General features: G+C 38.8%; 2 protein-coding genes across 3 annotated transcripts in view; both read left to right on the plus strand.

Annotated features, from left to right (window-relative positions):
• The window catches only part of TMF1 (TATA element modulatory factor 1), a 34,606-nt gene extending 22,123 nt beyond the window's left edge, over positions 1–12,483 (plus strand). The window contains exons 10-17 of the mRNA XM_047747103.1: positions 443–599; positions 4,507–4,699; positions 5,471–5,540; positions 5,782–5,874; positions 6,747–6,848; positions 7,400–7,552; positions 8,715–8,840; positions 10,597–12,483. Of these exons, the coding sequence (XP_047603059.1) occupies positions 443–599; positions 4,507–4,699; positions 5,471–5,540; positions 5,782–5,874; positions 6,747–6,848; positions 7,400–7,552; positions 8,715–8,840; positions 10,597–10,740 (1,038 nt within the window). The 3' untranslated portion in view covers positions 10,741–12,483. The remainder of the gene's footprint in view (positions 1–442; positions 600–4,506; positions 4,700–5,470; positions 5,541–5,781; positions 5,875–6,746; positions 6,849–7,399; positions 7,553–8,714; positions 8,841–10,596) is intronic.
• Positions 12,484–18,403: 5,920 nt separating this feature from the next.
• EOGT (EGF domain specific O-linked N-acetylglucosamine transferase) overlaps positions 18,404–25,215 on the plus strand; it is a 36,959-nt gene continuing 30,147 nt past the window's right edge. The window contains exons 1-5 of one of the 2 annotated variants that reach the window (XM_047747113.1): positions 18,404–18,534; positions 19,313–19,537; positions 22,146–22,369; positions 23,479–23,579; positions 24,228–24,336. In XM_047747113.1, coding sequence (XP_047603069.1) covers positions 19,528–19,537; positions 22,146–22,369; positions 23,479–23,579; positions 24,228–24,336 — 444 coding nt within the window. In that variant the 5' untranslated portion in view covers positions 18,404–18,534; positions 19,313–19,527. Of the gene's footprint in view, positions 18,535–19,312; positions 19,538–20,253; positions 20,341–22,145; positions 22,370–23,478; positions 23,580–24,227; positions 24,337–25,215 lie in introns of those variants that run through there. The other variant, XM_047747119.1, reaches the window with a different exon arrangement.

Here is a 25,215-nt window from a genome sequence, read left to right on the forward strand (position 1 = left end):
TAGTATCAGTCTTTGCTTACCATGGGGCAGATAATCAGTTCCAGTTTTTATACCAATACTCTATTAATTTTCAGTCAGTGAACATGCATGGAGAAGGGGAGAGAAAATGCATCTCAGATTGATCTTTCTGTTTCTGTAAATACTTAGAAATATTTGGATGACGAGGCAACTGCTGGGAGGTTTGGATGATAGTCTTTTTTACCATAAGGTAATCAAAAGCTATCTTTCTATTAGAAAAGCTTTGTAAAGAAGCACTTATTTAGACACCGTTATGCATTCTAACTACCTTAAGGATTGAATAATTAGAAAATAATGTAATAAAAAAACAATTTCCTCTTGGTGAAATAATACTTTCCAAAAATCTTTCATTAAGTTTGTTTGCTAGTCTTTTGAGAGTTTTCTTTGGTGTTAGTGGTAATGACTTAAGAATTTCATGATTCAGAGACTCCAGGAAGCAGAGAATCGAAACCAAGAGCTGAGTCAAAGTGTTTCATCAACAACAAGACCGTTGCTTCGACAGATAGAAAATTTGCAAGCAACTCTGGGGTCCCAGACATCATCGTGGGAGAAGTTAGAGAAGAATCTTTCTGATAGACTTGGTAAGTGCTTTAGTTCTTAAGCTCAATGCAGAAGCTCTTTCCTCTTGTTTATGGAATTAGAATAATGGTATGAAATTGAAATCCACTTGATTTGATAGTTATTTACTCTTTATGTCTAACTTGTAGAGTTTTACCTCTTCTCCTTTTTTACTTTGATTTTCTAATATCCTAATTGACCCTTTCAAACCATTTGTTTTCCTTTTGCACAGTGTGTCAAAATCTGTCCCATATACTTCCATGTCATCCTTTCATATTTACAGACCATTGCAGTCATTTTTTTCCTTGTCTTTTGCTACATCTGACCCCTCTCTAGCTTGTCTACAATATAAAAGGAGGTAGAGATCAGATATGATTCTAGTCCTTGGTAGAATTCCAAGAACAGAGATAGGTCTGAGGAGGATCCTGATCAAACTCTGCTAGACAGATTCTGAGGAGACTTTTTTTTTTTTTTAATTTACATATAATGTATTATTTGCCCCAGGGGTACAGGTCTGTGAGATTCTGGAGGTATCTTAAAAGCCTTCTTTATAGAAATGCTTCAGGTTGGGGTGCCTGGGTGGCTCAGTGGGTTAAAGCCTCTGCCTTTGGCTCGGGTCATGATCCCGGGGTCCTGGGATCGAGCCCCACATCGGGCTCTCTGCTCGCGAGGAAGCCTGTTTCCTCCTCTCTCTGCCTGCCTCTCTGCCTACTTGTGATCTCTGTCCATCAAATAAATAAAAAAAAAAATCTTAAAAAAAAAAAAAGAAATGCTTTAGGTTGCCCTTATGTACGTACTATTATTAAGAAAATAATTATTCCAAGTTGTTTATGTAAGCACAGATAAGTAGTGTATGCATATATATGTGGTGTGTGTATACACACACACACACACACACACACATTAGATATCCCAGAAGCTAGCTAATTCATGAAAAATTCATGTGTCCTTTCTGTGCCTAAAACTAACTGTTACTTGAGAGAGACCATGGTACAGTGATAAAAGCAGGTCTAAATGGGTGTCCCTGTAAATCATGAGGGGTAAACTAGATTAGTGGTTTTCAAACATTATTCAGTGATCCCTTAGATGTCTTAGGACTATCTTAGTATCAGTCTTTGCTGACTATGTCATGGTGAGAGGGCAGCTCTGTAATTAAGGTGCTTAATATATCCCTCCATGCTGTGTTAATGAAACTAGTGCCTTCTTTTTAATCTTTTTTTATTTTTTGAGTTTCATGTGAGATTACATCTGGAAAAAGATTCAGCTCCTTAAAAAAATCACTGAACTAGATGAACCTTTATATATTGTTTAATTTATAGGAATAAATTTTAGGTCTGTCATTTGTTATTAAGAGACATTTGCTGTGAAAAGCAGACATCTGAAAATGACACCTTCTGACATGAATATTTTTTAGCAGTAAGTGAAAACTAGAACCTGTTATTGTCGTTTTTAAACTGAACCTACATCCTCTCAGGGATATGTGGTATTGTGCTGGAATATAAGCAAAGCCATGGGACACAAATACCAACTAATGCTTTTTTTTTTTTTTTTAAGGTTTTATTTATTCATTTCACAGAGAGAGAGAGATACAGTGAGAGTGAACACAAGCAGGGGAGTGGGAGAGAGGGAGAGGGAGAAGCAGGCTTCCTGCCGAGCAGAGAGCCCGATGTGGGGCTTGATTCCAGGACCCTGGGATCATGACCTGAGTCAAAGGCAGACACTTAACAATTGAGCCACCCAGGTGCCCCCCAAAGAATGCTTTTAATAGGAGTACAAATACATTATGTAACAATATAAAGTGAAATTAGGTCTACTTCGGTGGGAAAAAAATCTCAGAGTTGTATCCATTAATCTTTGTTAACTGAAATTTTTTATTGAGACAATTATAAGTTTACATGCAGTTATAAGAAATAATAGAGGTGGTCCCTTGTATGCTGTACCCAATATCCCCACAGGTTAACACTGCAAAATTATAGTATAATATCATAGCCAGGGTATTGACACAGATACAAGGTACTAGTTTTATTCAGATTTCCCCAGTTTTAGTGGCCCTTATTTGTGCGTGTGTGTGTGTGTGTTTGTATTAAGTTCTTCACAATTTTATCATTTTTGTAGGTTCATGTACCCACTCAAGATGTTGAATGGTTCCAACACCACAAAGATCCTTTATGCTGTCCTTTTAGAACCTCACTTTCTCACCTTCGTGGCCCTCCTTTTGTGTCCCAGATTTTGGCAACCACTAAACTGTCCTCCAGCTAAAATTACGGAATTTCAAAATGTTATATAAATAGAAGCATATACTGTGTGACAATTTTGGATTCACTTTTTCTCTCTCAGCATAATTCCCTGGAGGTTCATCTAAATTACCATGTATATCAGTGATTTAGTCTTTTCATTGCTGAGTGTGTTTCCATGGTATGTGCATACCACATTTTCTTTAACCATCTACCTGAAGAATGATATCTGGGCTCATTCTAGATTTTTTCTATACAGATAAAGCTACTGTGAACATTCTTTTATAGGTTTTAGGGTGAACATGTTTTCATTTCTCTGCCTAAATGCCTAAGTGTGCAGTTGCTGGATTGTGTGGGTAGTTGTAGGGTAGTTTTATGTTTAGGTTTTTAGGAAAATGCCAAACTGTTTTTCCAAAGTGGCAATAGGTATGACAGTGATCTAGTTTCTCCACATCCTTGCCAGCATTTTGTGTTGTGTCTATTTTTTCATCTAGTCAATCAGACAGGCATGTAGTGATATCTTACTGTGATTTTCATTTGTATTTCCCTAATGACTCATGTTGCACATCATTTCTTGTGCTTACTTTCTGTTTGTATATTCTTTTCAGTGAAATACCTTTTCATGTCTTTTTTTTTTTTAAGATTTTATTTATTTATTTGAGGGAGCATGTACTAGCAGGAAGAAGGGGCAGAGGGAGGGGAGAAGTAGGCTCCCTGCTGAGTCGGTAGGCCGACGAGGGCCTTGATCCCAGGACCTAGAGATCATGACCAGAGCCAAAGGCAGATGCTTAACAAACTCAGCCACCCAGGCACCCACCTTTTCATGTCTTTTGCCCGTTTTCTAATTGGATTCTCTTTATTTTCACTGGTGAGTTTTGAGACTTCTTTACATATTCTAGACAATGGATAATGTGGCTTGCATTTTTTTCCTCCAGGTCTGTAGCTTGTCTTTTTATCCTCTTCCACAAAAACAAAAGCTTAAATTTTGAAGAAGTCCAGTTTATCAGTTTTTCTTTTTCTGGCTCTGCTGTGGTGTCAAACCTAAGCACTTTTTGCCTGTTCCTAGATCCTGAAGATTTCTCTTGTGTTATTTTTTTTCCTAAAATTTTTATAGTTTTGTTTTACACTTAAGTTTATGATCCATTTTGAGTTAATTTTCGTGTACAATTATATATGTAATATATATGTATATAAATATATATATATATATAAATTTTTGTAATTTAGTTTGATTTTTTTTTTTAAAGATTTTATTTATTTGACAGAGATCACAAGTAGGCGCGGGGCGGGGCGGGGGAGCAGGCTCCCTGCTGAGCAGAGAGCCCGATGCGGGGCTCTATCCCAGAACCCTGGGATCATGACCTGAGCAGAAGGCAGAGGCTTTAGCCCACTGAGCTACCCAGGTGCCCCTGATTTTTTCTTTTTTGACTGTGGATATCCAATTGCTCCAGCACCATTTGTAGTCCATTACTCTTTCAATATGTGCCTCCACATTCAAGTTAAAATAAGGGAAAATAGTAAAGCATATCTATAAGTTAAGATTTGTTCTTTTGTCTATGTTGGCAGTCTGCCTTAGGCAATAAGCAGTTACAGATTCCTCTGTGGCTACTTGAATTCATTAACTGTTTGAAGACAGAATATACTTGGTATCTTGGGTATAAGTATATGCGATTCTTCTTTTTTATCCTACAATCAGGTGAATCCCAGACTTTGTTAGCAGCAGCAGTTGAAAGAGAACGTGCAGCTGCAGAAGAACTCCTTGCCAACAAAATTCAGATGTCCTCCATGGAGTCACAGAATTCTCTCTTAAGACAGGAAAACAGTAGATTTCAGGCCCAGTTAGAATCAGAGAAAAATAAGCTAAGAAAACTTGAGGATGAAAATAATAGGTGAGTATGTTTATTGAGTCTTATTCTTGGTAGTTTTGTGACATCTTAAAGCACTTAAAAAAAAGATGTTATGCTGTTTAAATTAATAATAATTAATTTAGTAATAGGATGTTACAGCAGGATGCTTTGGGGATTTATTGAACTTTATATAGGCTCGTGAAATTGTGTGGCATGTTCTGTATATATTTGCATTTTCCAGGGAAAGAATTTATTACTTTAATAGAGTTTTTTTTTTAAAGGAGTCTATAACTACAAAATAGTCTGGAGACTACTCATTGGAGTTATTTTTATATTTTCTATTTTACAAAAACACTTAGCAGTGTTCCGGTCTTTCTAAATAAATGTATGGGTTCTTTGGAACTACAAGCTATAAAATCCATCTATCTGAAATTTTATTAAGGCTGTGATTAGTGTGGTATTACTGAGTTCTTCCTTAGAAATTTTAGTTTAAAAAAAATATCCCATTAAAAATGATTTATGAAGTAAAATACTTGAACCTATACAAATACTTTCATAGGACTCCCTAACAAGCTTTTGCAGAATCTGAACTTATTCCAGAATGGTGGTATTCAAATTCTTCTTAGCAAGTCTCTTTTTAAATTAAATCCTCGCTCAGAGCATCAATGTAATAAAATGCACAAAAGTACTAGCTTGGCTTCTGAGTGTAAAATCCCTGTCATCTGGTAAATACATTTGGAAAATCAAGCTGATGGTAGAAATGTCTATTAAAGAGTTAATAGTTTTCAATAGCATGTACTATCATCTTTGTAGGTACCAGGTTGAATTAGAAAATCTAAAAGATGAATACGTAAGAACACTTGAAGAGACAAGGAAAGAAAAGGTATTTACCAGTGTTCAGTTGCCTCTAGAGAATGATGGGGGATAATTCTCCACTAGAGAATGGTTGGGGATGGTAGCCAACTAATAAGATGCTATGGTGCAGTGAGCAATGTGACTACTTTCGGAAGTTGGTCTTTAGGAGTAAAACAAATAAGAATACATACTTTATGTTCTTGACTTTGGAATGGACTTAGAAGGATGATTTAGTACAGAAATTATCTAACTGTACCTCTCTCCATTAGATACTACTGAATAGTCAGTTAGAAATGGAGAAAATGAAAGTTGAACAGGAAAGGAAGAAAGCTGTTTTCAACCAAGAAGCAATAAAAGAAAAGGTATTGAATTTTGGATTTTGTTTTGTTTTTGGTGTAACCAGGCAGTAGCTGTTGTGATTAATCATTGTTATGTAATTTTAGCTATACTTTGTAAATATCCTTTCTTATGTCTAAGATCAATAGAGTGATGAATTCTAGTATTGTAATCAGTATCCTGTCAGAGTGGGTCCAAAGTAATTTGTTGTTTATCCAAAGAGATCTGTGATTTCTAGGATTCGAATGATAGAATCTGTTGCCCAATTTTAAATGAATTTTGTGGTCGTTCACTGAAACTAATGCACTTCATTTGGCCCCTAGGTACCTTGGGAATAAAACTGATTTATTTATTTTATTTCTGGTTAAGGAAGGTAATTTTTCTAAAATGAGTTTCCTGTATTTGAAGGATTGGAGTATACTAGGTAGTTAGCATGTTATATTAAAACTGCTTCTGTGTACATGGAAATTACCTTTTGAATTCATTTGGAATTTTAAAACTATATACTTAAAAATAAAATGGGTAAGCCAGAAACTTGATGGTTTATAAAACTCATTAGTAATCTTACTCTAAAGAATTAGGTTCAATTGGTGATATAATATATAATATAGAGAAGTTAGTTCATATACTTATTAGAACAAAAACATTCTCATTCCATTAAAAATAAATTATGTTGTAATATAAATGGGTCCTGAGATGATTTGGCCAAGTCTGTCTACAATTTTAAATTCGTTTTAAATTACTATTGGGCCTTTAAATAAGACTTTAGAAATCCTCTCTGTAACATTTATGAGGAAATGAGAATGAGTCTTTGTTGTCATTTGTCCTAGAAAAGTTTCTTGCTTTTTATAATTTACCATTTTAGTCTTTAATGTGACTGTTTTTTTCACTCCTTAAGGAACGGAAGCCATTTTCTGTTTCTAGCACTCCTACCATGTCACGTTCGAGTTCAATAAGTGGAGTTGATATGGCAGGGCTACAAACATCTTTTCTGTCTCAGGTGATATTTTATTTCTTACATGTACCTAGTTGTTAAACTCAATGATGATAAAGGAAATATGCAGGTAGCTTTTGGCTGTCAGCCATGACCTTGCCATTCCATAGGCAATTCATCTGTATGTTCCCGAAGGAGTGCTAATTGCACTGAGGAAATAGAGATGGTTTTTTGCCTTTGAGAAAGTCATGGACATTTTTATTTTAAGATTTTTAAAAAATATATATTTATTTATTTATTTATTTATTTATTTATTTATTTGACAGAGAGAGAGAGAGAGAGAGAGTGTGTGTGTGTGTGTGTGTGTGTGAGAGGGAACACAAGCAGGGGTATTGGGAGAGGGAGAAGCAGGCTTCTTGCTGAGCAGGGAGCCTGAAGCGGGGCTTGATCCCAGGACCCTGGAATGAGCCCAAGGCAGACACTTAATGACTGAGCCACCCAGGTGCTCCAGTCACAGACATTCTAAAACAAGAATTAGCAGAAGCGTTTTGTTTGCACCTTATCATGGAACTCAGTTGATAAGAACTGAATAACTGAATGTGGTTTGTTTAATGTAGGACGAGCCTCATGATCACTCCTTCGGACCCCTGTCTGTGTCAGCTAATGGAAACAATCTTTATGATGCTGTGAGAATGGGAGCAGGATCCAGCATTATTGAAAATCTGCAGTCTCAGCTGAAACTCAGGGAAGGAGAGATTACTCATTTACAGGTTTGGAAAAATCAAATGTGCTACAGAAGTAAATGAAATTTGGGGGCCCAGTAAGTAGCACCCTACATCTCCATCTCACTTCTGAGCAAATTGGGAAATAAAGTGAGATATGGCATGTGAAGTTTAAAATATATCACATATATTAATGATAAAGACAAGTTGGAGAAAATAGCCAAAGATGAGAGCCAAATGAGCCTGCTGACTGCCTGAGTTAGGGTGACTTACTTACCCCATCACAGCAGATGCGGTCCTAGATTGGACCTCCCTGTGTGTTGTAGCCTGCCAGCTAAGACTTTTAAGCATCTAGGAGCAGAGAACTCTTGGCAGGCACCTTTCCCCAAACATTAAAAAAAAAAAGGAAGTTGCTGATCTGAACAGTCATTTTATTCCCAGATTTACCACTTAGATAAGTCACTTCCCTTTGTGAGGAAGGAGCGGAGGAGATAAGAGAGGTTATAATTAGAACATCCTGCATGTGAAAGGAAGCCTCACAAATAGGGAGGCAGCATCCTACCACTTTACCTTGTTTTTTAAAAACTTAATATGGTAAGATATTAAAACATTTTACCTATTTTCATTGTTGCACTTGATATACTGAGAGGTAAATCTTTCCTTTTATTCTCATTATATAATTTTAGTTAGTTGAAATACAACTCTATTAAAGAACAAGTCTTTGAATTGGAAAATAAGATCAGAATAATCTTTATATGTGTTATGTTCATGTAGCCCAGTGTGCTGCACTTGAGGGCCCAGATTAACTTCTTGGGTAGTGCTGATAGATTCTGTCAGTATGACCCACACAGCCGGTGCTGCATTAAAGTATGTTTTTATTTCTCTGAATTTCTGCAGTAATTTAGAGTGACTGAAATACATGTTGTTTCTCTAGAGAAAAATACAGGGCTGCGTATTTCAAACAGACTATTGGATTTTCTTTAGTTCTTTTTGCCCCATAAACGGTAACTTCTGAGGAGAGCAGAAACTCTTGTTTTTGCCATTTCCTTAAGAAAAAGTTAGTTTAAGAAAAAAAAAAAAGAAAAAGTTAGTTTATGGCTGTATGTTGATATACTATTTTCCCCAAAATAATATTGAATATATTTATCTTAGTAGAAGTATTAAACAAGATATATTTTTATTTAAATTACTTTCTGGTAATGTTTCTCAGCTAGAAATTGGCAACCTAGAGAAAACACGCGCAATAATGGCTGAAGAGCTAGTTAAATTAACAAATCAAAATGATGAACTCGAAGAGAAAGTGAAAGAGATACCCAAACTTCGAACTCAGCTAAGAGTAAGTATTCTTCATTTAAGGATGAGGCCAAGGGGTTGCCTCATGGCTTCGTTGGTTAGGTGGTTGACTCTCGATTTCAGCTCAGGGGATGATCTCAAGATCCATGGGCGTGAGCCCCTTGTCGGACTCCACATCAGGCTCTACACTCAGCAGGAACTCTGTTTCAGAATTCTCTCTCTCCCTCTGCCTCTCCCCCTGCTCGCTTACATGCACACTTGCTCTCTCTTTCTCTCTCTACAAAATGAATAAATCCTTTAAAAAGAGGATGAGTTCAAGGTATTTTTATCCAGTTACATTAAATTTCATATTGTTAGTTTATAAGTTTATAAGTTTATAAGTTATAGTTTATAAGTTTATAAGCACAAGTTTTCATGATTTCTTTGAAAATGGTATTAATATTTCAGAAAAGCAGTTTCAAGAACCTTCTTTTTTTTTATTTTGTATTCTCTAGAAAGTGTCAATTTATTGGTTTTAGTTTTCTTATCCCACATGGACTTTATTTTTTAAATTAAATTTAATTTTTTTTCAGTGTCCCAAAATTCATTGTTTATGCACCACACCCAGTGTTCCATGCAATACATGCCCTCCTTAATACCCACCACCAGGCTCACCCACCCCTCACCTCCCTCCCCTCCAAAACCCTAAGTTTGTTTCTCAGAGTCCACAGTCTCTCATGGTTTGTCTCCCCCTCCGATTTCCCCCAACTCACTTCTCCTCTCCATCTCCCAATGTCTTCTGTGTTATTCCTTATGCTCCGTAAGTAAGTGAAACCATATGATAATTGACTTTCTCTGCTTGACCAATTTCACTCAGCATGATCTCCTCCAGTCCTGTCCATGTGGATATAAAAGTTGGGTATTCATCCTTTCTGATGGAGGCATAAAATACTCCATTGTATATATGGACCATATTTTCTTTATCCATTTGTCTGTTGAAGGGCATCTTGGCTCTTTCCACAGTTTGGCGACTGTGGCCATTGCTGCTATGAACATTAGGGTACAAGTGGCCCTTCTTTTCACTACATCTGTATCTTTGGGGTAAATACCCAGTAGTGCAATTGCAGGGTCATAGGGAAGCTCTGTGTTTAATTTCTTAAGGAATCTCCACACTGTTTTCCAAAGTGGCTGTACCAACTTGCATTCCTACCAGCAGTGTAAGAGGAAGAACCTTCTTCTTAGTTGTCACACTACACAAAGTATTTTTCATAATCATGTCTTGTCCCCAGAATAAGAAAATAACTGGATTTTATTTGACCAAGGCTCATTTATAATGCTTCTCTTTTACATGATCTTATTAGTATTTTGTTCATTGATGTTATATATATCATCACAGTTTGCATATTTGGTATTAGGAGTCACTGTTAAGCCATATATGAGAATATATTTTCTTTCAACTTTTTCTGTGGGGTAAATGCCAGGTAATACTTAAACCACAATGAACCAGAGAGAGTAAAATTTTAATCACACGTGTTTAAGTTAATAGGAAAAAAAGACAGATTGATCTTTATATAGGGATAATTGTAGATTAGTGGAGAGATAAAATTGATAGCCATCTGGCTTAAGTTGTTTTTTTTTTTAATTCCTTTACTTGCTATTTATTCCAGCAGATTGGAATATCATTTAATTTTTATATGAGATGACTTGATACTTTTATTTAGATTGTAATGTGTTTACTGTTGACTCATTTATAATATAAGTATAATATTAAAGATGTTTTATAGAGTTAATTTTAAAAATTATGAACACATGTTTTGTAGGATTTGGATCAAAGGTACAACACTATTCTGCAGATGTATGGAGAAAAAGCAGAAGAGGCAGAAGAACTTCGATTAGATCTTGAAGATGTAAAAAATATGTATAAGACTCAAATAGATGAACTTTTAAGACAAAGGCTCAGTTAACTTCTGAAAATTACATTCCTATCAAACTGAATGTAAACATTTAATACCTAAAAGTAGACTTCCAATAAATTCTTTTATAGAATTAGAAAGTGGAATTTACTTAGAGTTCAAGAACTGAAAAAAATTGTTTTCTAGTATATAGTAATATTTGCAGTTAAATTATTTTGTGCAATATTTGAACTTTATTTTTGAAACTATTCTTTAAAGATTTATTTTTTAAAGCATCAGTGTTTTTGTTTTTGTTTTTGTTTTTTTGTCTTGAATAGCACAGAGATTACTTTTCCTCATACCAACATGGTTCGGGAAGGAGAGAGTGTTCACATGTTGTATTGTAAATATATAATTAATTGTATCTGTAATTTATATGTGTTTGTACATATTAAGGACATTTAAAGAGTTATATTAACATATTGAAACTTTGAAATCTTTCACATTTCAACATATCTAATTACTACTTCATGAAAATAGACATTAAGTGTTCTAGTAAAAAAAAATTATTAAACCTGCAGTTACTAAATTTTGAACTAATTTTTTTTTCTTTTAAAGTAGAAGTCACACACTGTCTGAAGCTTAAAGGGTGAATGATTTAAACTTTAAAACTTTTGTGGTCTGAGAGTTTCTTTCACCCAGATTCTACAATTAAGTCTGTACAGATTTCGGTACCTCTCTGGTGAAAGCTGTAGCTATTCAGTTAGTTATATAGGCATGATTGGATAGTGGAACAATTTTACTTAGAATGATTTTGTGATGATATCAGTGACATTTGAGTGATTTTTGAAGAGGTATTGTTTTACTGCCCTTCCTTATAAAATGAATCAAAAGTGATAAAATAATACCATGATTTTCTCTTAAAAATTAATTGTTCATATTTTGTAAAGCCTTATTTTTCAGCACATTAAAAACCAATATTTGATATTATAAAATATAAGAATATAGAGAAATTATTGGAGTTAATTTAAATTTGGCCTTCTGCAATTCTGTATAATTTATCATTTTTTCTCAAAAGTTTACACACAAAAATAGTGTGGGATAGCTTTAAAAAAATAGCTATGCTTTCTTCCAAGTGTTATTTTGTTTAAAAGTTAACTGGGCCTTGTTTTAAATTTGTGAAATATTTTGATACATTTTATTACTGAAAGTCATTACTTGACTTTACTTGCAAATAAAAACTCACATTTAATTTTTAGTTGAATTTTAAACACTAGAACTTTGGAGTATAACTATAAGCAAGCCATGTGGAAGAATTTAGAATGCTTTTCAGGGCAATTCAAGTGACCTCATTTTTGTTTTTTTTTATTCCAGACAGTATTTCTGTCATTGGATCTCTAATTTGTAGCAGTAACAAATAGTCTTTCAGTGTGAACCAAATTCATAAAATTAATTTTCTGTATTTTAGTGGTAAAAAGCACTGTAATAGCTTTTTGTCAGCTTGGACTTTTTTATTTTTGTTTTTGTTTTTTTTAATATTCAGGGGCTGACAAGGAATGACAATACTGATAGCAATAAGAAATGTACAAAATTAGAAAATATAGGAAACTTAAGTTGCAAAATATCGAGTGTTTGAAACTAGAAGTTCAGGAATCAAAAAGTTATTCTTTTAAAATATCCATTATCGAGAAAATAAAACCTTCAGGTTGTTGAAAAAAGATTGAAATAAAACTCCTATACTTTTCAATTTCATAATATTAAACATTCTCTTTTCTTAATTCTTATTTACATTAATAAAATCCATTCATCTTATAATTCTAAAGTGTCTTTAATTTATTTAACTTAAAAATGATAAGCAGTGGGGCGCCTGGGTGGCTCAGTGGGTTAAAGCCTCTGCCTTCGGCTCAGATCATGATCCCAGGGTTCTGGGATCGAGCCCTGCATCGGGCTCTCTGCTCTGCAGGGAGCCTGCTTCCTCCCCTCTCTCTCTCTGCCTGCCTCTCTGCCTACTTGTGATCTCTCTCTCTGTCAAATAAATAAAATCTTAAAAAAAAAAATGATAAGCAGTTAGGGCTCTGGCTGTATATTACCATATGTTCTTTATCCAAAAATTAATGGATATTTACCTAGATTTTATTATACACTTGGATCTCAATACATTTATAAGTTGAGAAGGTGTAGTGAATGTTTCTTGAAAAACCCCACTAAGTGGCAGAATACCTATTATGATATTAGTTGCTGTATTTTACTGTTGGTCATTAAAACTTCTTTATCCATATTTTGTAAAATTATATTTTAATGTTTAGGAGAATAGTTTGCAATCAGGTATTTCTCTTGAAAAGAAAATAGATACTAAAAGTCATAACAATTTCAGAAATATTAAAAAAAAAGAGTAAAAGAGGTGTGAGCCTTGTTGTTATATAGACAACTGAGCACAGACTAAAGGTGTTTTTCCAACTCTTGGGAAGCTAGATCGAGACTACCAATTTCTTTCTTTTCCATTGACTCTTGTTGCGAAGTTTCAGTTTTACACTGTTTAGCATATGGGAATGTATTCAATGTATCTATATTGTGATTTAAGATATTCTAAATATGGATAATTTCTGAGCTGGGGAAACATGAGTTCCTGTAGTTAAGCAATTAGTTTTTGTAGAATTTTTTTTTCTCATGATTCTTCAATTGACATTTGATTTCAGAATTAAAAATTTTATTCAGATGTTTATTAAAAGTATATGAATTGTAGTATTTAGAAAAAAGCCACAAGAAAAAGAGAAAATGACTATAGGTATCTCTATCTTGTTTTACTACTATTTGTCTGGTATGTGTACATTTTCTTCTAATGTATCATAATTTTTTATTTCCCTTTAAAATTCTAATCTTCCCTATTCCATTCAGTTTTATAGTATAACTTTAATATTTTGTAAAGGGCTAAAAGTATGACTTCAACTACCAATGGATAAAACATTTTAATTCTAAGTGAAAGGTAATAAGCATGAATCTGATTTGAATAAAGATTTTAAAATAGTATTAGTATATTTCACTGTTACCATAATTTAGACCAGCCAGTACCAATGAATGAGGGTGGTATTGTTTTATGAAGATAATAGGACTTGTATAACTTCAGAATTCGTATTTTAAAATGAGGATAAGCCCAAGTTTTCTATGAGTTATATTATGAAGAGTATTATTAATATTAGGCATAGTTTTTCTAATGAAGGCATGTTCATAAGTTATTCTGAGTTCATATTGTTTTTAATACTGAACTCTGCAGCTTTGATCCTTAAAAGTACTTGTAAACTTTTGCCTTTACACATAGCTATTTTACTTTTAGCAAATCACAGTCCTTTTAATAAGATAGAATGGAAATTGTTTCTTTCTCCTTAATACTAAATGCTTCTCTAAACAAAAAACCCAAAATACTTTCGTAGTCCATAATTGCAGTACAGAGAATTTTTTGTTAGTGCTGTCCGGAATTTATTCTTCATTTGCCCTGCTTCTAAGTAAGGTAAATGTAATTTTAAAGTCTTCAAATAATACTAAGTTAAGGGGTAATAAGAGCAGTTGCTGTTTGCTTAATAGTAAACTCTAAATTCTACTGTTGCTTTTATAGGTAGTGATGGACAGATAAAGGTGTTCCTTTTCAGTTTTAAACAATGCCATGCCCATTTGTCTCTTGAAATTACAATCTTAATTTTTAAAAATACATGTTGTTCAAAAATCTGTGGTCATGTGGATTATAGGAAACACAGTGCTTGCTTTGTTACTGTGGAAAGAATTCACTTAAATGGGATCATAATCCCTTATCCACTGTTCTGAAGTCTAGAAAGCTCTGAAAGCTGATAGGGAGTATCTTTATAAGTTTGCTATCAAATCTGCTTTGGTGATAAAGCCTAACGTTTACTGACATGGGGCTATTTAGAAGCTTTATTTCACTCAGTGTGAATATTCATGTACTTTGTTGCAGAAATATTGTGTGAGATATGGGGTGTTGACCCAGGGCACTTCCAGGGTGTTAAGTAGTAAACTGTGAGCATACCCTATTGTATACTAAAAAATTCAGGAACACATATGGGCCCAAGGATTTTGGAAAAGGGATTGTATACTTGCACTCTATGTTCAAATCAGTTTTTTAAAGTCAATGCTATTATCATCTCCATTTTTAAAATGAAGAATGGTTTAGTTGCTTAAGGTCATATGGTAAGTAAGTGGCAAAGATGAGATTCTAATTTGTGCGGTTAGGCTCCAGAGAACATGTTCTGAACCATTAACTGTGCAGTGCTGACTCTCTTACTCCTTTTCTGTGAAACCGTAAATGTATAGATCAACTGCAGCGTAAGGTCAACTTTTGTCAAAATTTATTTGCTGGGGCGCCGGGGTGGCTCAGTTAAGCGGCTGCCTTCAGCTTGGGTCACGATCCTGGGCTCCTGGGGTTGAGCCCCGCATCGAGCTGCCTGCTCAGTGGGAAGCCTGCTTCTCCCTCTCCCACTCCACCTGGTTGTGTTCTTATGTCTCTGTCAATTAAATAAATAAAATCTTAAAAAAAATTATTTGCTTAAAACTTCAGAACCATTGAATTACATTTTAAGCAGTTGGATATAGCAGATAACCAATAAGCTATATTCTGATAGTACTGTGAGCTCTCCAAATGTCAGTATATGTGCAAAGAGCTTAAAACACATTTAGTAAGATTGTAATGCACTGTAGAAATGGTTATATAAAATTTCAAACTTGTACAAAAGAGAGAACAGATTATGAATCCCCATGTACCCATTAACATAAACTCTTTAACAGTGTTCAACAGTTCACGGTCCATTTTGTTTGATTTATAGTCCACTTGTGCTTCATCTCAATCCACACTATTTTGAAGAAAATTGCAGACATAAGACTTGATTATCGTATTTAAGGATGGAATGTTTTTGTAAAAAGTACCTCATCAACTATTTGGTTACTTGCATCATGGTTCATAGAGGAAAGATGGGATAAATACGCTTGAATGGTTTTCTTCATTTACCAGGTTTTTTGTTTTTGTTTTTGTTTTTTTCACATTTAGAGTTGGGTCCTTTGCCACATTGGTTCCCTTTGTGGTCAGAGATGAACAATGAGGTTTTGGTTTGTGTATCTGGTTGATTGGTTGGGTCTTTTTGAATAGAAGATTTAAGTATATGTGTGCTTCAATCCATTACAGTTTTTTTTTTTTTTTTAAGATTTTATTTATTTGACAGAGACACAGTGAGAGAGGGAATCATAAGCAGGGGGAGTGAGAGAGGGAGAAGCAGGCCTCCTGCTAAGCAGGAAGCCTGATGCAGGGCTCAATCCCAGGACCCTGGAATCATGACCTGAGCCTCAGGCAAATGCTTAACGCTTAAAGACTGAGCCACCCAGGCACCCCAACAGTTAACCTTTACTGATGCTTTAAATTATCCCATCTTTGGCCAGAGGAAGCCTTTTCAGATTAGTTCCTGAGTCCTTGTCCGATACAGCCCTCATAATCTTTGATTGCTTTCCTGATTTCTCACGTAAGATTTTTCAGCTTCTGCTTGTACATTACATGCCCCATATCTAAGATGATCCATTTTTCTTTTTTCCTTTTTAAAATATTTTATTTATGTATTTGTCAGAGAGAGAGCACAAGCAGGCAGAGTGGGCAGAGGGAGAAACAGACTCCCAGATGAGCAGGGAGCCAGATGGGGAAACTCTATCCTAGGATCCTGGGATCATGACCTGAGCGGAAGGCAGCCGCTTAACCAACAGAGCCACCCAGGTGTCCCTAAGATGATCCATTTTTCAATAGAACCCATGTTCCTTTTAATGGGAAGTGTTTGCAGATCATAGTCTGGGCACAAAAGGTGCTTCTTGCTACAGGGTTGGTTATTTCCAAACCTTTTCAATGGATGTTGGAGAGATCCATTTTTAACAATAAAATATGTTAATGTATATTATTACCTTCAAATTCATTAACTATAGGATTTTTTATATAACTTCATCAGGCTTACATCTATACCACATGCCAAAATTTCAGCTTCAAAGATACCATCTTAATTATTCCTATTCGATGTATCCCAACCAATATTCCCACTTTCAGTTTGGTTCCTGGAAACAGTTTGTGATTTTTTAAAAATTCTTTTAGTCCTAAGGGTACATCCACCAGGACGTGCTAATTGTTTCAAAGTCACCTGGAATAGTTCCTTCGTGGTGGTATACGCCACAACTGGATAGCATTTAAATTTAGTTTCATTTTACTTTCAATTTTTAAGGATTACTTTTTAAAAATTTTGTCTTATAATGTAAAATATTTACATGATTCTAAAGCCACTTCTATATAATGTACACCCAGAGAAGTTATCTTCCTTGTCTCTATACACATATTCCTTCCTTCCCCCATAGGTAATCATTTTAAATGTTATTCTATTTGTAAAATAGCATGTATATATCCCCTTTTCTAGGTGAATAATAGCATATTACACATCCTTTACCCGCTCAAAAATAAACCCTGCAGTGTATACAGATATTTTTCAGTTCTTTTTTTTTTTTTGTGCCTGCTTAGTTCTACATTGTGTGGATATACCAGTTTATTCAATTAGTTTCCCCAATAAAGGATATTTGCGTTTTTAAAAATGTCAGTTTGAAGAAACTTTAAATTTTAAGACTGGTATTTTGGGTGGAAAATCTGTGTTGCACCTGGCTGCTGTAATATGTTAGAACTGGATCTGACGTTCTTAAAGGTCTGTCACGTTTCCTCTGAGCCTGAAGGACTGCACCTTACTATTAAGCCATTTAAAATAGTACCACGTGTATGTCACACCGGTTTAATTGGTTTGTTGTGCTCGCAATGAGACTAACGTCTTCTTAGAAATTTTTCTCATGTATTAGGTTTAAAACACATAAATACAAATCACCGCTCAGTGACAAAAATGTATTTTAAATGACTGCAATTCGTTTTGAATCGACTAACAGGAAAGCTACATTTCCTGTAGGTGACAAAAATAGGATGGTTACAAGTAAGCCGAGAAAGCACTTTTTAAAATTATTGCCCTTGTTGGTACGGGGCAGGCAAAGTATGACATAATGGAGCAGTAGTTCCCTTAGAGGCAGTCTCACACATGAAGAGTAAACGAGTTAATACTGTAAAGTGCTTTAGAATTATGCCTGGGACATGTCAAATACCGTATGTGTCCCTTGCAGTATTGTTACTTGAAAAAAAAAATCCAGATAACATTATTTAGCAGATCATTAATGGAATTTGTAACACTTGACAGCCTCTTGAAAAAATATTTAAAAAGCATTCAGCCTCCCCACCCCGACCGCCCCCCGCCCCAAAGGGCTACCGACTGCGTTCGCGCCCCACATGAAAGTTAGGGCGGCAACTTCTGTCCTGCTTAAGAAAACAGTAACCATCCGCGTCAGAGCGACGCAGTCAGAATGAAGATGGGAAGTAGAGTCAGGTGTCCTCGCGTCCTCTAAGCGCCTTATCCCCGCCCCCCCGCCGCAGGGGGCCAGGCCAGCCCGGTGAGCCCACGTCCCTTCCCCGGCTCCGCGCAGGCGGCCGGCTCTGAGGCTCCCGCACTGCCTGCACGCCGGCGAGCGCGCCCTGGAGCAGACGGAGCCCCGCCCCTCCCCGCCGCCCCGCGTCCGGCCGCGCGCGCCGAGCCCCGCTCCTGCCCCTGGCCCGGGCCAACCCCTCTGCCGGGCTCGGGCCCGCCTCCCGGCGCAGGCCGCCTCGGAGTCCCGGCGGCTCCCTGGCGCCCCCTGGCCCACCTCCCGCGCCCGAGGTTTCCGGTGAGCGGCAGCAGCCGGTTATGACGCCTCGGTGCTCTCGAGCGGCGGCTGTCTCCTCCTCCTCCGCAGCCCCGGCTCTCCCGGCTCCAGGTGGGACTCGCTCGGCGATCCGCGGAGTCCTCAGCCGCCGCCCTGCCGCGGCCGCCCGGCTGCGCGCGCCTCTCCCGCCGGGGCTCCTGGCGCGCCTTCTCCGCGGGCTGCAGCCTCTCCGCGGACTCCGCCGCGCCTTCCACCGCCTGCGGGCCGGGGAGGGGGGCGCTCGGCCCCCTCGCGCTGCCTGCGGCGGCGCGCGGGGCGCCCGGGAGCCCGCGGACCACGGGGAAGGATGCTCTTCTCCCCGTCCCGCGCCGCGTGCGTCGGTGTGCCAGACCGGGGCGAAGCCGCTCCCCCCCCCCCCCCCGGCTCCTCCCCGGCGCCGGGGGACTGGGTGGAGATGGGCGGGCGCAGGGTGTTGGGCGACGTGCGGGGACCTCGCGACCCCGGCGCAGCCCCGCGGGCGCCTGGCGTGAAGACCCCGAGCGCGGCGGCGTGGCAGCCGGAGCGCTGTCGCCGCCGCCGCCTCCCCCGCCGCCCCGCGTCCCCGAATGAGGTTCTGGCCACCCAGCTGGTGGACCTCCCCTGGGCATCTCAGACAGCCAAGCCTTTTCTGACGGCCTGCCTCAGCCTACCGTGAGACCTGTGGTCCCCGCGCGGGCGAGCGTTTGGGAGTCCTTGTGAGTCTCAGAACGCGTTCAACTTTGCATTTGTCCACTATCTTCTTTAAATTTCCCAAGATCTGAGGCACGGAGCCCTGCCCCATCTCACCCACTGTGGTCCCCGTCAGCCTCAGGCTCTTCCTTTTTTTTTTCCCTTTCCCTCCACCTTTTAGGCCTGAGGAAATCCGGGGAAGGAATCCAGAAGAGGAAGGAGCAGGTTGCTTTGTGCTGAAGGGAAAGCAGCGCCGAGCTCCAGCTTCCATCTGCTGGAGAAGTGCACCCACCCATCCCTGGGGGGGCCTTGCAAGAGGACTGCGTACCCGAACCGGCTTTCTGCCAGGCCCCAGGGCTGTGCTTTCATGCTCCAGCAGCTACCCGCTTCTACCTTATGCAAGCAGGTACGTGCCCTTTGCAAAAGCCTAGTTTCTGGTCGGAGACTTCAGATTTTTCCCATGACTGAAGTGTTACTCCTTCTCGGTGGATCGGTGGGTTTAGTTTCAGCGAGAGCTCAGTCAAGGACAGTGGACTTGAAGAACTGAAGGTCAGGACTTAGTCATAACAATGACTTTATTACTGGAAAGAATGAGTCAAGAAAATAGGCCAGTCTGCCTGTTGGATGGTCAGGCTGGAGGAGTAAAGAGGAAGACTCAACTAGCGTAAGGTTCAGTGAGTAGGATTAATAGGATGAGAACTAGGAATGTTGTTCCATCGGGCAAAGAGCCAGATGAGGAGCTCGATCCCAGCACTCTGGGATCCTCACCTGAGCCAAAGGCAGAGGCTTTAACCCACTGAGCCACCCAGGCGCCCCTCTCTAGGAAGGTTTTATCCACAGAGTGTCCCTTTGGCCTGTAGTGGTTGATGGACCGTATCCTTCTGGGTACCATTAGAATCTAGTTTAAGTGAGTGTGGGGAGTGGCACCTGTAACTTTGCTTTGCGCAGTCTGCTGTTCACTAGGGAAAAGAAAGCACACTATGAGTCAGGCCTTTTGCTTACAGAATGTCTCACTAAGTGCCAGGTCTTGTGCTCAGAGGTTATCTCATTAAATTTTTTTCTCTCTTAATATTTCCTTTAATCCAAAAATATCACCTGAATGATAAAGTCTGCTTTGGCATCCTTTTAAGGTACTGTGTTTCATTTCTGGCAGAGTTCAGATACCTGAAGCATCACAACAGCTTCTGTGTGGTTCTGATAATTAAAGAAGTAAATATTTCCATTAGGACACTATTACTATTAATGGGTATTTTTAAATTTTGTAAGATCACCATCAACTCACTGTTGGGTGAGAGTCCTAACTAAAGTATGAATTCAGATCACCTTTCCAGCAGGTAATAATATACTCTTCGGAGCCATGAAGAAGAGAAGCCATGATATTTACCACTCTAGAGGGGAACAGAATTCCTTTTCAGTGTCCACACTCTTGGTTATGAAGCCTTGGCCTTGGGACTTTAGGCTGGGTTAAACATAGCAGTTTATTTCTAAAGGCCCCATCTTCGTTAGGCATAGTCAGTGAAGACTGATTCTGAAAGCTGGTTTTTCCAATATGCCCCAGTGACTGCAGATCTTGCTGGGGATATGGCTCATGTGTGATATGGTCCTGTCCTTCGGTGGGAAGAACACCTTTTTTTTTTTTTTTTTTCCTAGAGCAAAATAATACTGCTAAAGTGAACCGAGAATGGCACAATTCTTGTCTGGGATACATAGGAGAATTCTAGTCCACAAAGTTTAATCCTTGTGGGGTGAGTTAGACGCGCAGTAAGGTCTGCGATGGTTATGATCTCTTTCACATTGCTAAGGCAGGATGGGGATAAATCAATGGCACCGTCTCCAAGTTCTCTGAGTTGTCATTACTGTTATCGTAGGTTGTTATTACACTCACTAGAAGGTGAGCTTTACAAGGGAAAGGAGTTTTAGACTGCACGTTCATTGCCGCATCCTCCGTACTTAGAACAGTACCTGGCACATAGAAGGAACCCACGTACAATTGTACTTATTTAGTTTTTTTGTTTTGTTTTTTGTTTTTTAGTAGGCCCATGGAGCCCAGCATGGGGCTTGAACTCATGACCCTGAGATCAAGACTTGAGCTGAGATCAAGACACAGACGCTTAATGAACAGAGCTCCCCCCAACCCCTCGACGCCCCATGATTATCAGTTTTTATTCAGGAGATACATATATACCCAGAGCTGTTGCACTGTCTTTTCTTCCCTCTCCCTGGCATGGTTTTCCTGCTCCTCACCATTCAGGTCTCAGCTCAAATAGTATTTAACAACCTCTTCTTTTCCCCACCATCCCACATGGGTTTAAACATGTACTCAGTAAATGCTCGCATAGCATTTAATATGCCAGGTACCTCTAAATATGTTACCAATATTTAAGTCAGAATAGCCCTATGATAAAGGTTTATTATTATTTCCATTTACAGCTAGAAAAGCCCGAAGCATAGTGAGGTTAAACAGCTCGAGATCATACAGCCGGGAAACTGTAGCTAGATTCAAACCCAGGTGGTCTAGCTTCCGAGTTCATGTTCTGAACCACTGTGTTATATTGCCTATCACATTACCTCCTTTATTTCTGGCATCAGTGATATGCGACTGGGGTCACATTAAGGCCTTTGCCCCATTTTTATAAATAAAGTTTTATTAGAACGCAACCTCCCCCATTCTTTACGATGGGCTGTGGCTGTTTTCGTGGCAAAGGCACTGTTGAGTAGTTGCCGCTAAGACTGTACGGCCTCCAAAACCAAAAATATTTGCTCTCTCGCCCTTTAGTGAGAAAGTTTGAGAAAGATTATAAGCTATATCAGAACAAGGGCCTGGTTTTGTTCACCCCCTGTGTACCTGGCTCCTAACACAGTGCCTGGAGCAGAACAGGTGCACGATAAATATCTGTGGAACAAAGGAGTGCTGTTCAGTGATGTAGCAAGGTTCCATGGTCATTATACTGAGCCCTTCATCCCTTTGACTTTTAAAGGATATGTCTTAAAAATCTTTTCAATATGATCTCTAGGTTTGGTGGTTGCTATGTTAAAGCTGCTTGTCCTTGGAATATTGCTTCATGGTGTTTCACTGAGTGGCCAAGATGAGGCTCCTCCCAAGCCTGATGGCATTCCAGGCGAACCTCTGTTCGACTATGCCAGTATCCGCCTGCCCGAGGAGCACATTCCCTTCTTTTTGCACAATAATAGGCATATTGCCACGGCCTGTAAGAAAGATTCATATTGTCCTTATAAGGTAGGTATTCGGTTTTTTTTTTTTTCTCTTACTTATTTTTAAAAGGATTTTGGCTCTGCTTTATGACCTGAACTTGGAGGTAGCATTCTGTAAGGTAGCTGTAAGACTTTGTTTGCCTTTCGTCTAGTGCTTCCAAATGCCTGAACTTTGCTTAAAATTATATCCCATTCGCAAGAGTGAGATTTAAAATCTGGATCGCAACTAAAATTTAAAATCTCAGTCCCTCATGAAACACATAGTCAGCCAATACTATTTTTATACTCTGTAAACAAAGGGAATTAGATTTTATCCGGCCAGGAATGTCTTGTTAAAAGTAACTAGAGAATTTCACACCTCTTTTTTTTCTTCAACTGCCCTTGAGAGGGTCTCTTAGCATTTAATTTCGGTAATAACACCTCCGCCCCTGTCTCCACATAATTATGACGGTTACTCTGGCCTTCCTTCTGTTTTAGAGTTGTTGGGAAGGCCTCCAATTGGAGCCCATTAAGACGTCTCACGAGGTCTCAGAGATCAAAGCTGGGTCTTGTGAGAAACTTCCTTTCCCAGGGTGCTGGTTCAGGAAGCATATGGGGAAGGAGACCCAGGAGTCAGACCAGTGTTGCTCCTGGGTCTCGCAGAAGAGCAGCCTCAGCCAACAGCCACGGCTGTGTCCAAGTCTTGTGGCATTTCTGCCGCTCATGATTGATGAGTAAATTTGCTAATCCATTTAATTTCATGGTGATTTTTTGATCATAGAAATTTCATTTTATGTGACTCTTTAGGGACTGATTTTAGGATCACTTTGCTCCCTGAGAAAGGCAGTTTCATTAAGCTCCTTCAGGAAATTCCAATTCAAGTGTTCTTTGGTAGTATAGGGAAAGCCCGTGCTTTTCGCTGGGGCCCAGACGTGGTGTGGGGGAGTGATGATTAAGGATCGTTGTGGTTGAGAACTTGGAGACTCTTATACTTAGGATTTATTCTAATTCCTTTTATCACGTGAATATGAATTATAAGATGTGAGAATGAAAGTTCTATGAAGATTTTGTTTTCTTCATGGAAAAACCTGAAGAGTTCTTTCTAAATGTCAGAAGAAGGGAGACCAGTCTAAATGTACACGTTTTGTGTTCTAGAAACACTTAGAAAATCTAAAATACTGCTGGGGTTATGAGAAATCCTGCAGACCAGAGTTCAGATTTGGCTACCCTGTCTGCACCTATGTCGACATGGGATGGTAAGCTTCTAGATGGACTCCTCTCCTCTTTAAATCATCTTTCTTTGTCCTGTTTGCCGATGCTCCACCTCCCAGCTGGACTCTTTGGTTTTAGATATCCATTCCTTTAGATATTAATTTGCTTACGCAGTCATGAGTTCAAGTTGGCTTACCTCCCCACCCTCCTGCCACCCCGCACAGGAATATCTGTCATTTCCTCTGCCAGAGAGAGAAAACAGTGTAGATCACCAGAAAGTATTTTCCCCCAACAAATACAAAAAACATAACTCGATGGTTTCCTCTTGATTCTGGAAGGGAATGTGAAGTATAATTAATATTTCCAATACCTGCAAGGTTAACGTAGTAAAGAAAATACAGTAACTAGTAGCTCATTTTCTCTCCTTTTCTTCAGTGCCAGATGACCCTAACATCATACACTTCTGTTGTGTATTTTTAGCATAAGAAAGTAAGTCTATGAATAACTTATTTTGGTATCTTCTTGTAGCAAGGGAGTTATAGGAAGATTATGTTGGTTAAAAAACTTAATGACAGACTTCTGGCAATTTAACCTTTAGAAAGGAAACTCAAGGCTGAAAAAAGGTAAAAAGAGAAAAATCATGGGATTTTTTTTTTTTTCTTTCCCCATGGAATCTTTTTGATTGCAAATAGGACAGATACCCTTGAATCTGCCCAGGACATATTCTGGAAACAGGCTGACTTTGGATATGCGGGAGAACGGCTAGAGGAACTGCTTGTGCTCTGCCAGCCTAAGGAAACGGTGGGTGTTTCCTTTCAAATACTCCGAGTGTTTAGATTATTGTGGAAAAACAAGATAGATGGCTCCCAGAGAGGGAGCCTTCCTCAGGTGTTCGTTGGCTTTGACTTTTAACTTTATAAAATAAGTCATTCTGTTTCATTTGGAAACCAGCTCATCATTTTCACACATATAACAGATAATCCTACTATGGGGCAGTTAAAATATGACTAGGTTTAGAATTCCACCCCTCCCCCACATTATGCTAAAGAAGAGAAATTGATAAGCTGCATCTTTCCAAATTCCCTCGCAAAGAGTTCAGGACAAATGATACATCAGCGCCCCCCTGCCCCACCCCGCCCCAGCTGTGGACCCCAGACCACTCTGTGTTCATTTAGGACTTTACAGTTTCCAAAAAGCTTTCCTCCAGCTAGCTAGCTTGATTTCTACAAGCCCTGCAGCAGACGGACAGGGTAGATAGTACTGATGCCACTTGACCACAGAGGAGAACAAGGTCCTCAGAAGCGTGAAGTGACTTTTCCAGGACCACACAGCTACTCGGTGGACTTGTCCATGTAGAACTGGGATACGGATCTCTTTCTGTGGGCTTCCGACCATAGTGCATTGCGCTCAGTGTGTAAGCCAAGCCCGTTGCCAAGAGCCAGCTTTGGGCAGTCAGGCGAAGAGCAGGTTCCGTCCACACTGTAGTGTCCAAAACCTGATTCTTAGAGCGCCCAGCCTTTCCGTGTTTCAGTGCCTTTCCCCTTCAAGCCATGCCCATGTCATAGCTTGTGGCTGGGAAGATCTGAGCTTATAAAAATGCTCATTCTGCTTATGGAAATGCTCAGTGCGGGACCTGGGTCCCAGCAAAAGGCTCAGTGTTAGTTTTTAAAGGTCCCTAGG

The sequence above is a fragment of the Lutra lutra genome, chromosome 1 (assembly GCF_902655055.1).
Source record: "Lutra lutra chromosome 1, mLutLut1.2, whole genome shotgun sequence".
Lineage (NCBI taxonomy): Eukaryota > Metazoa > Chordata > Mammalia > Carnivora > Mustelidae > Lutra > Lutra lutra.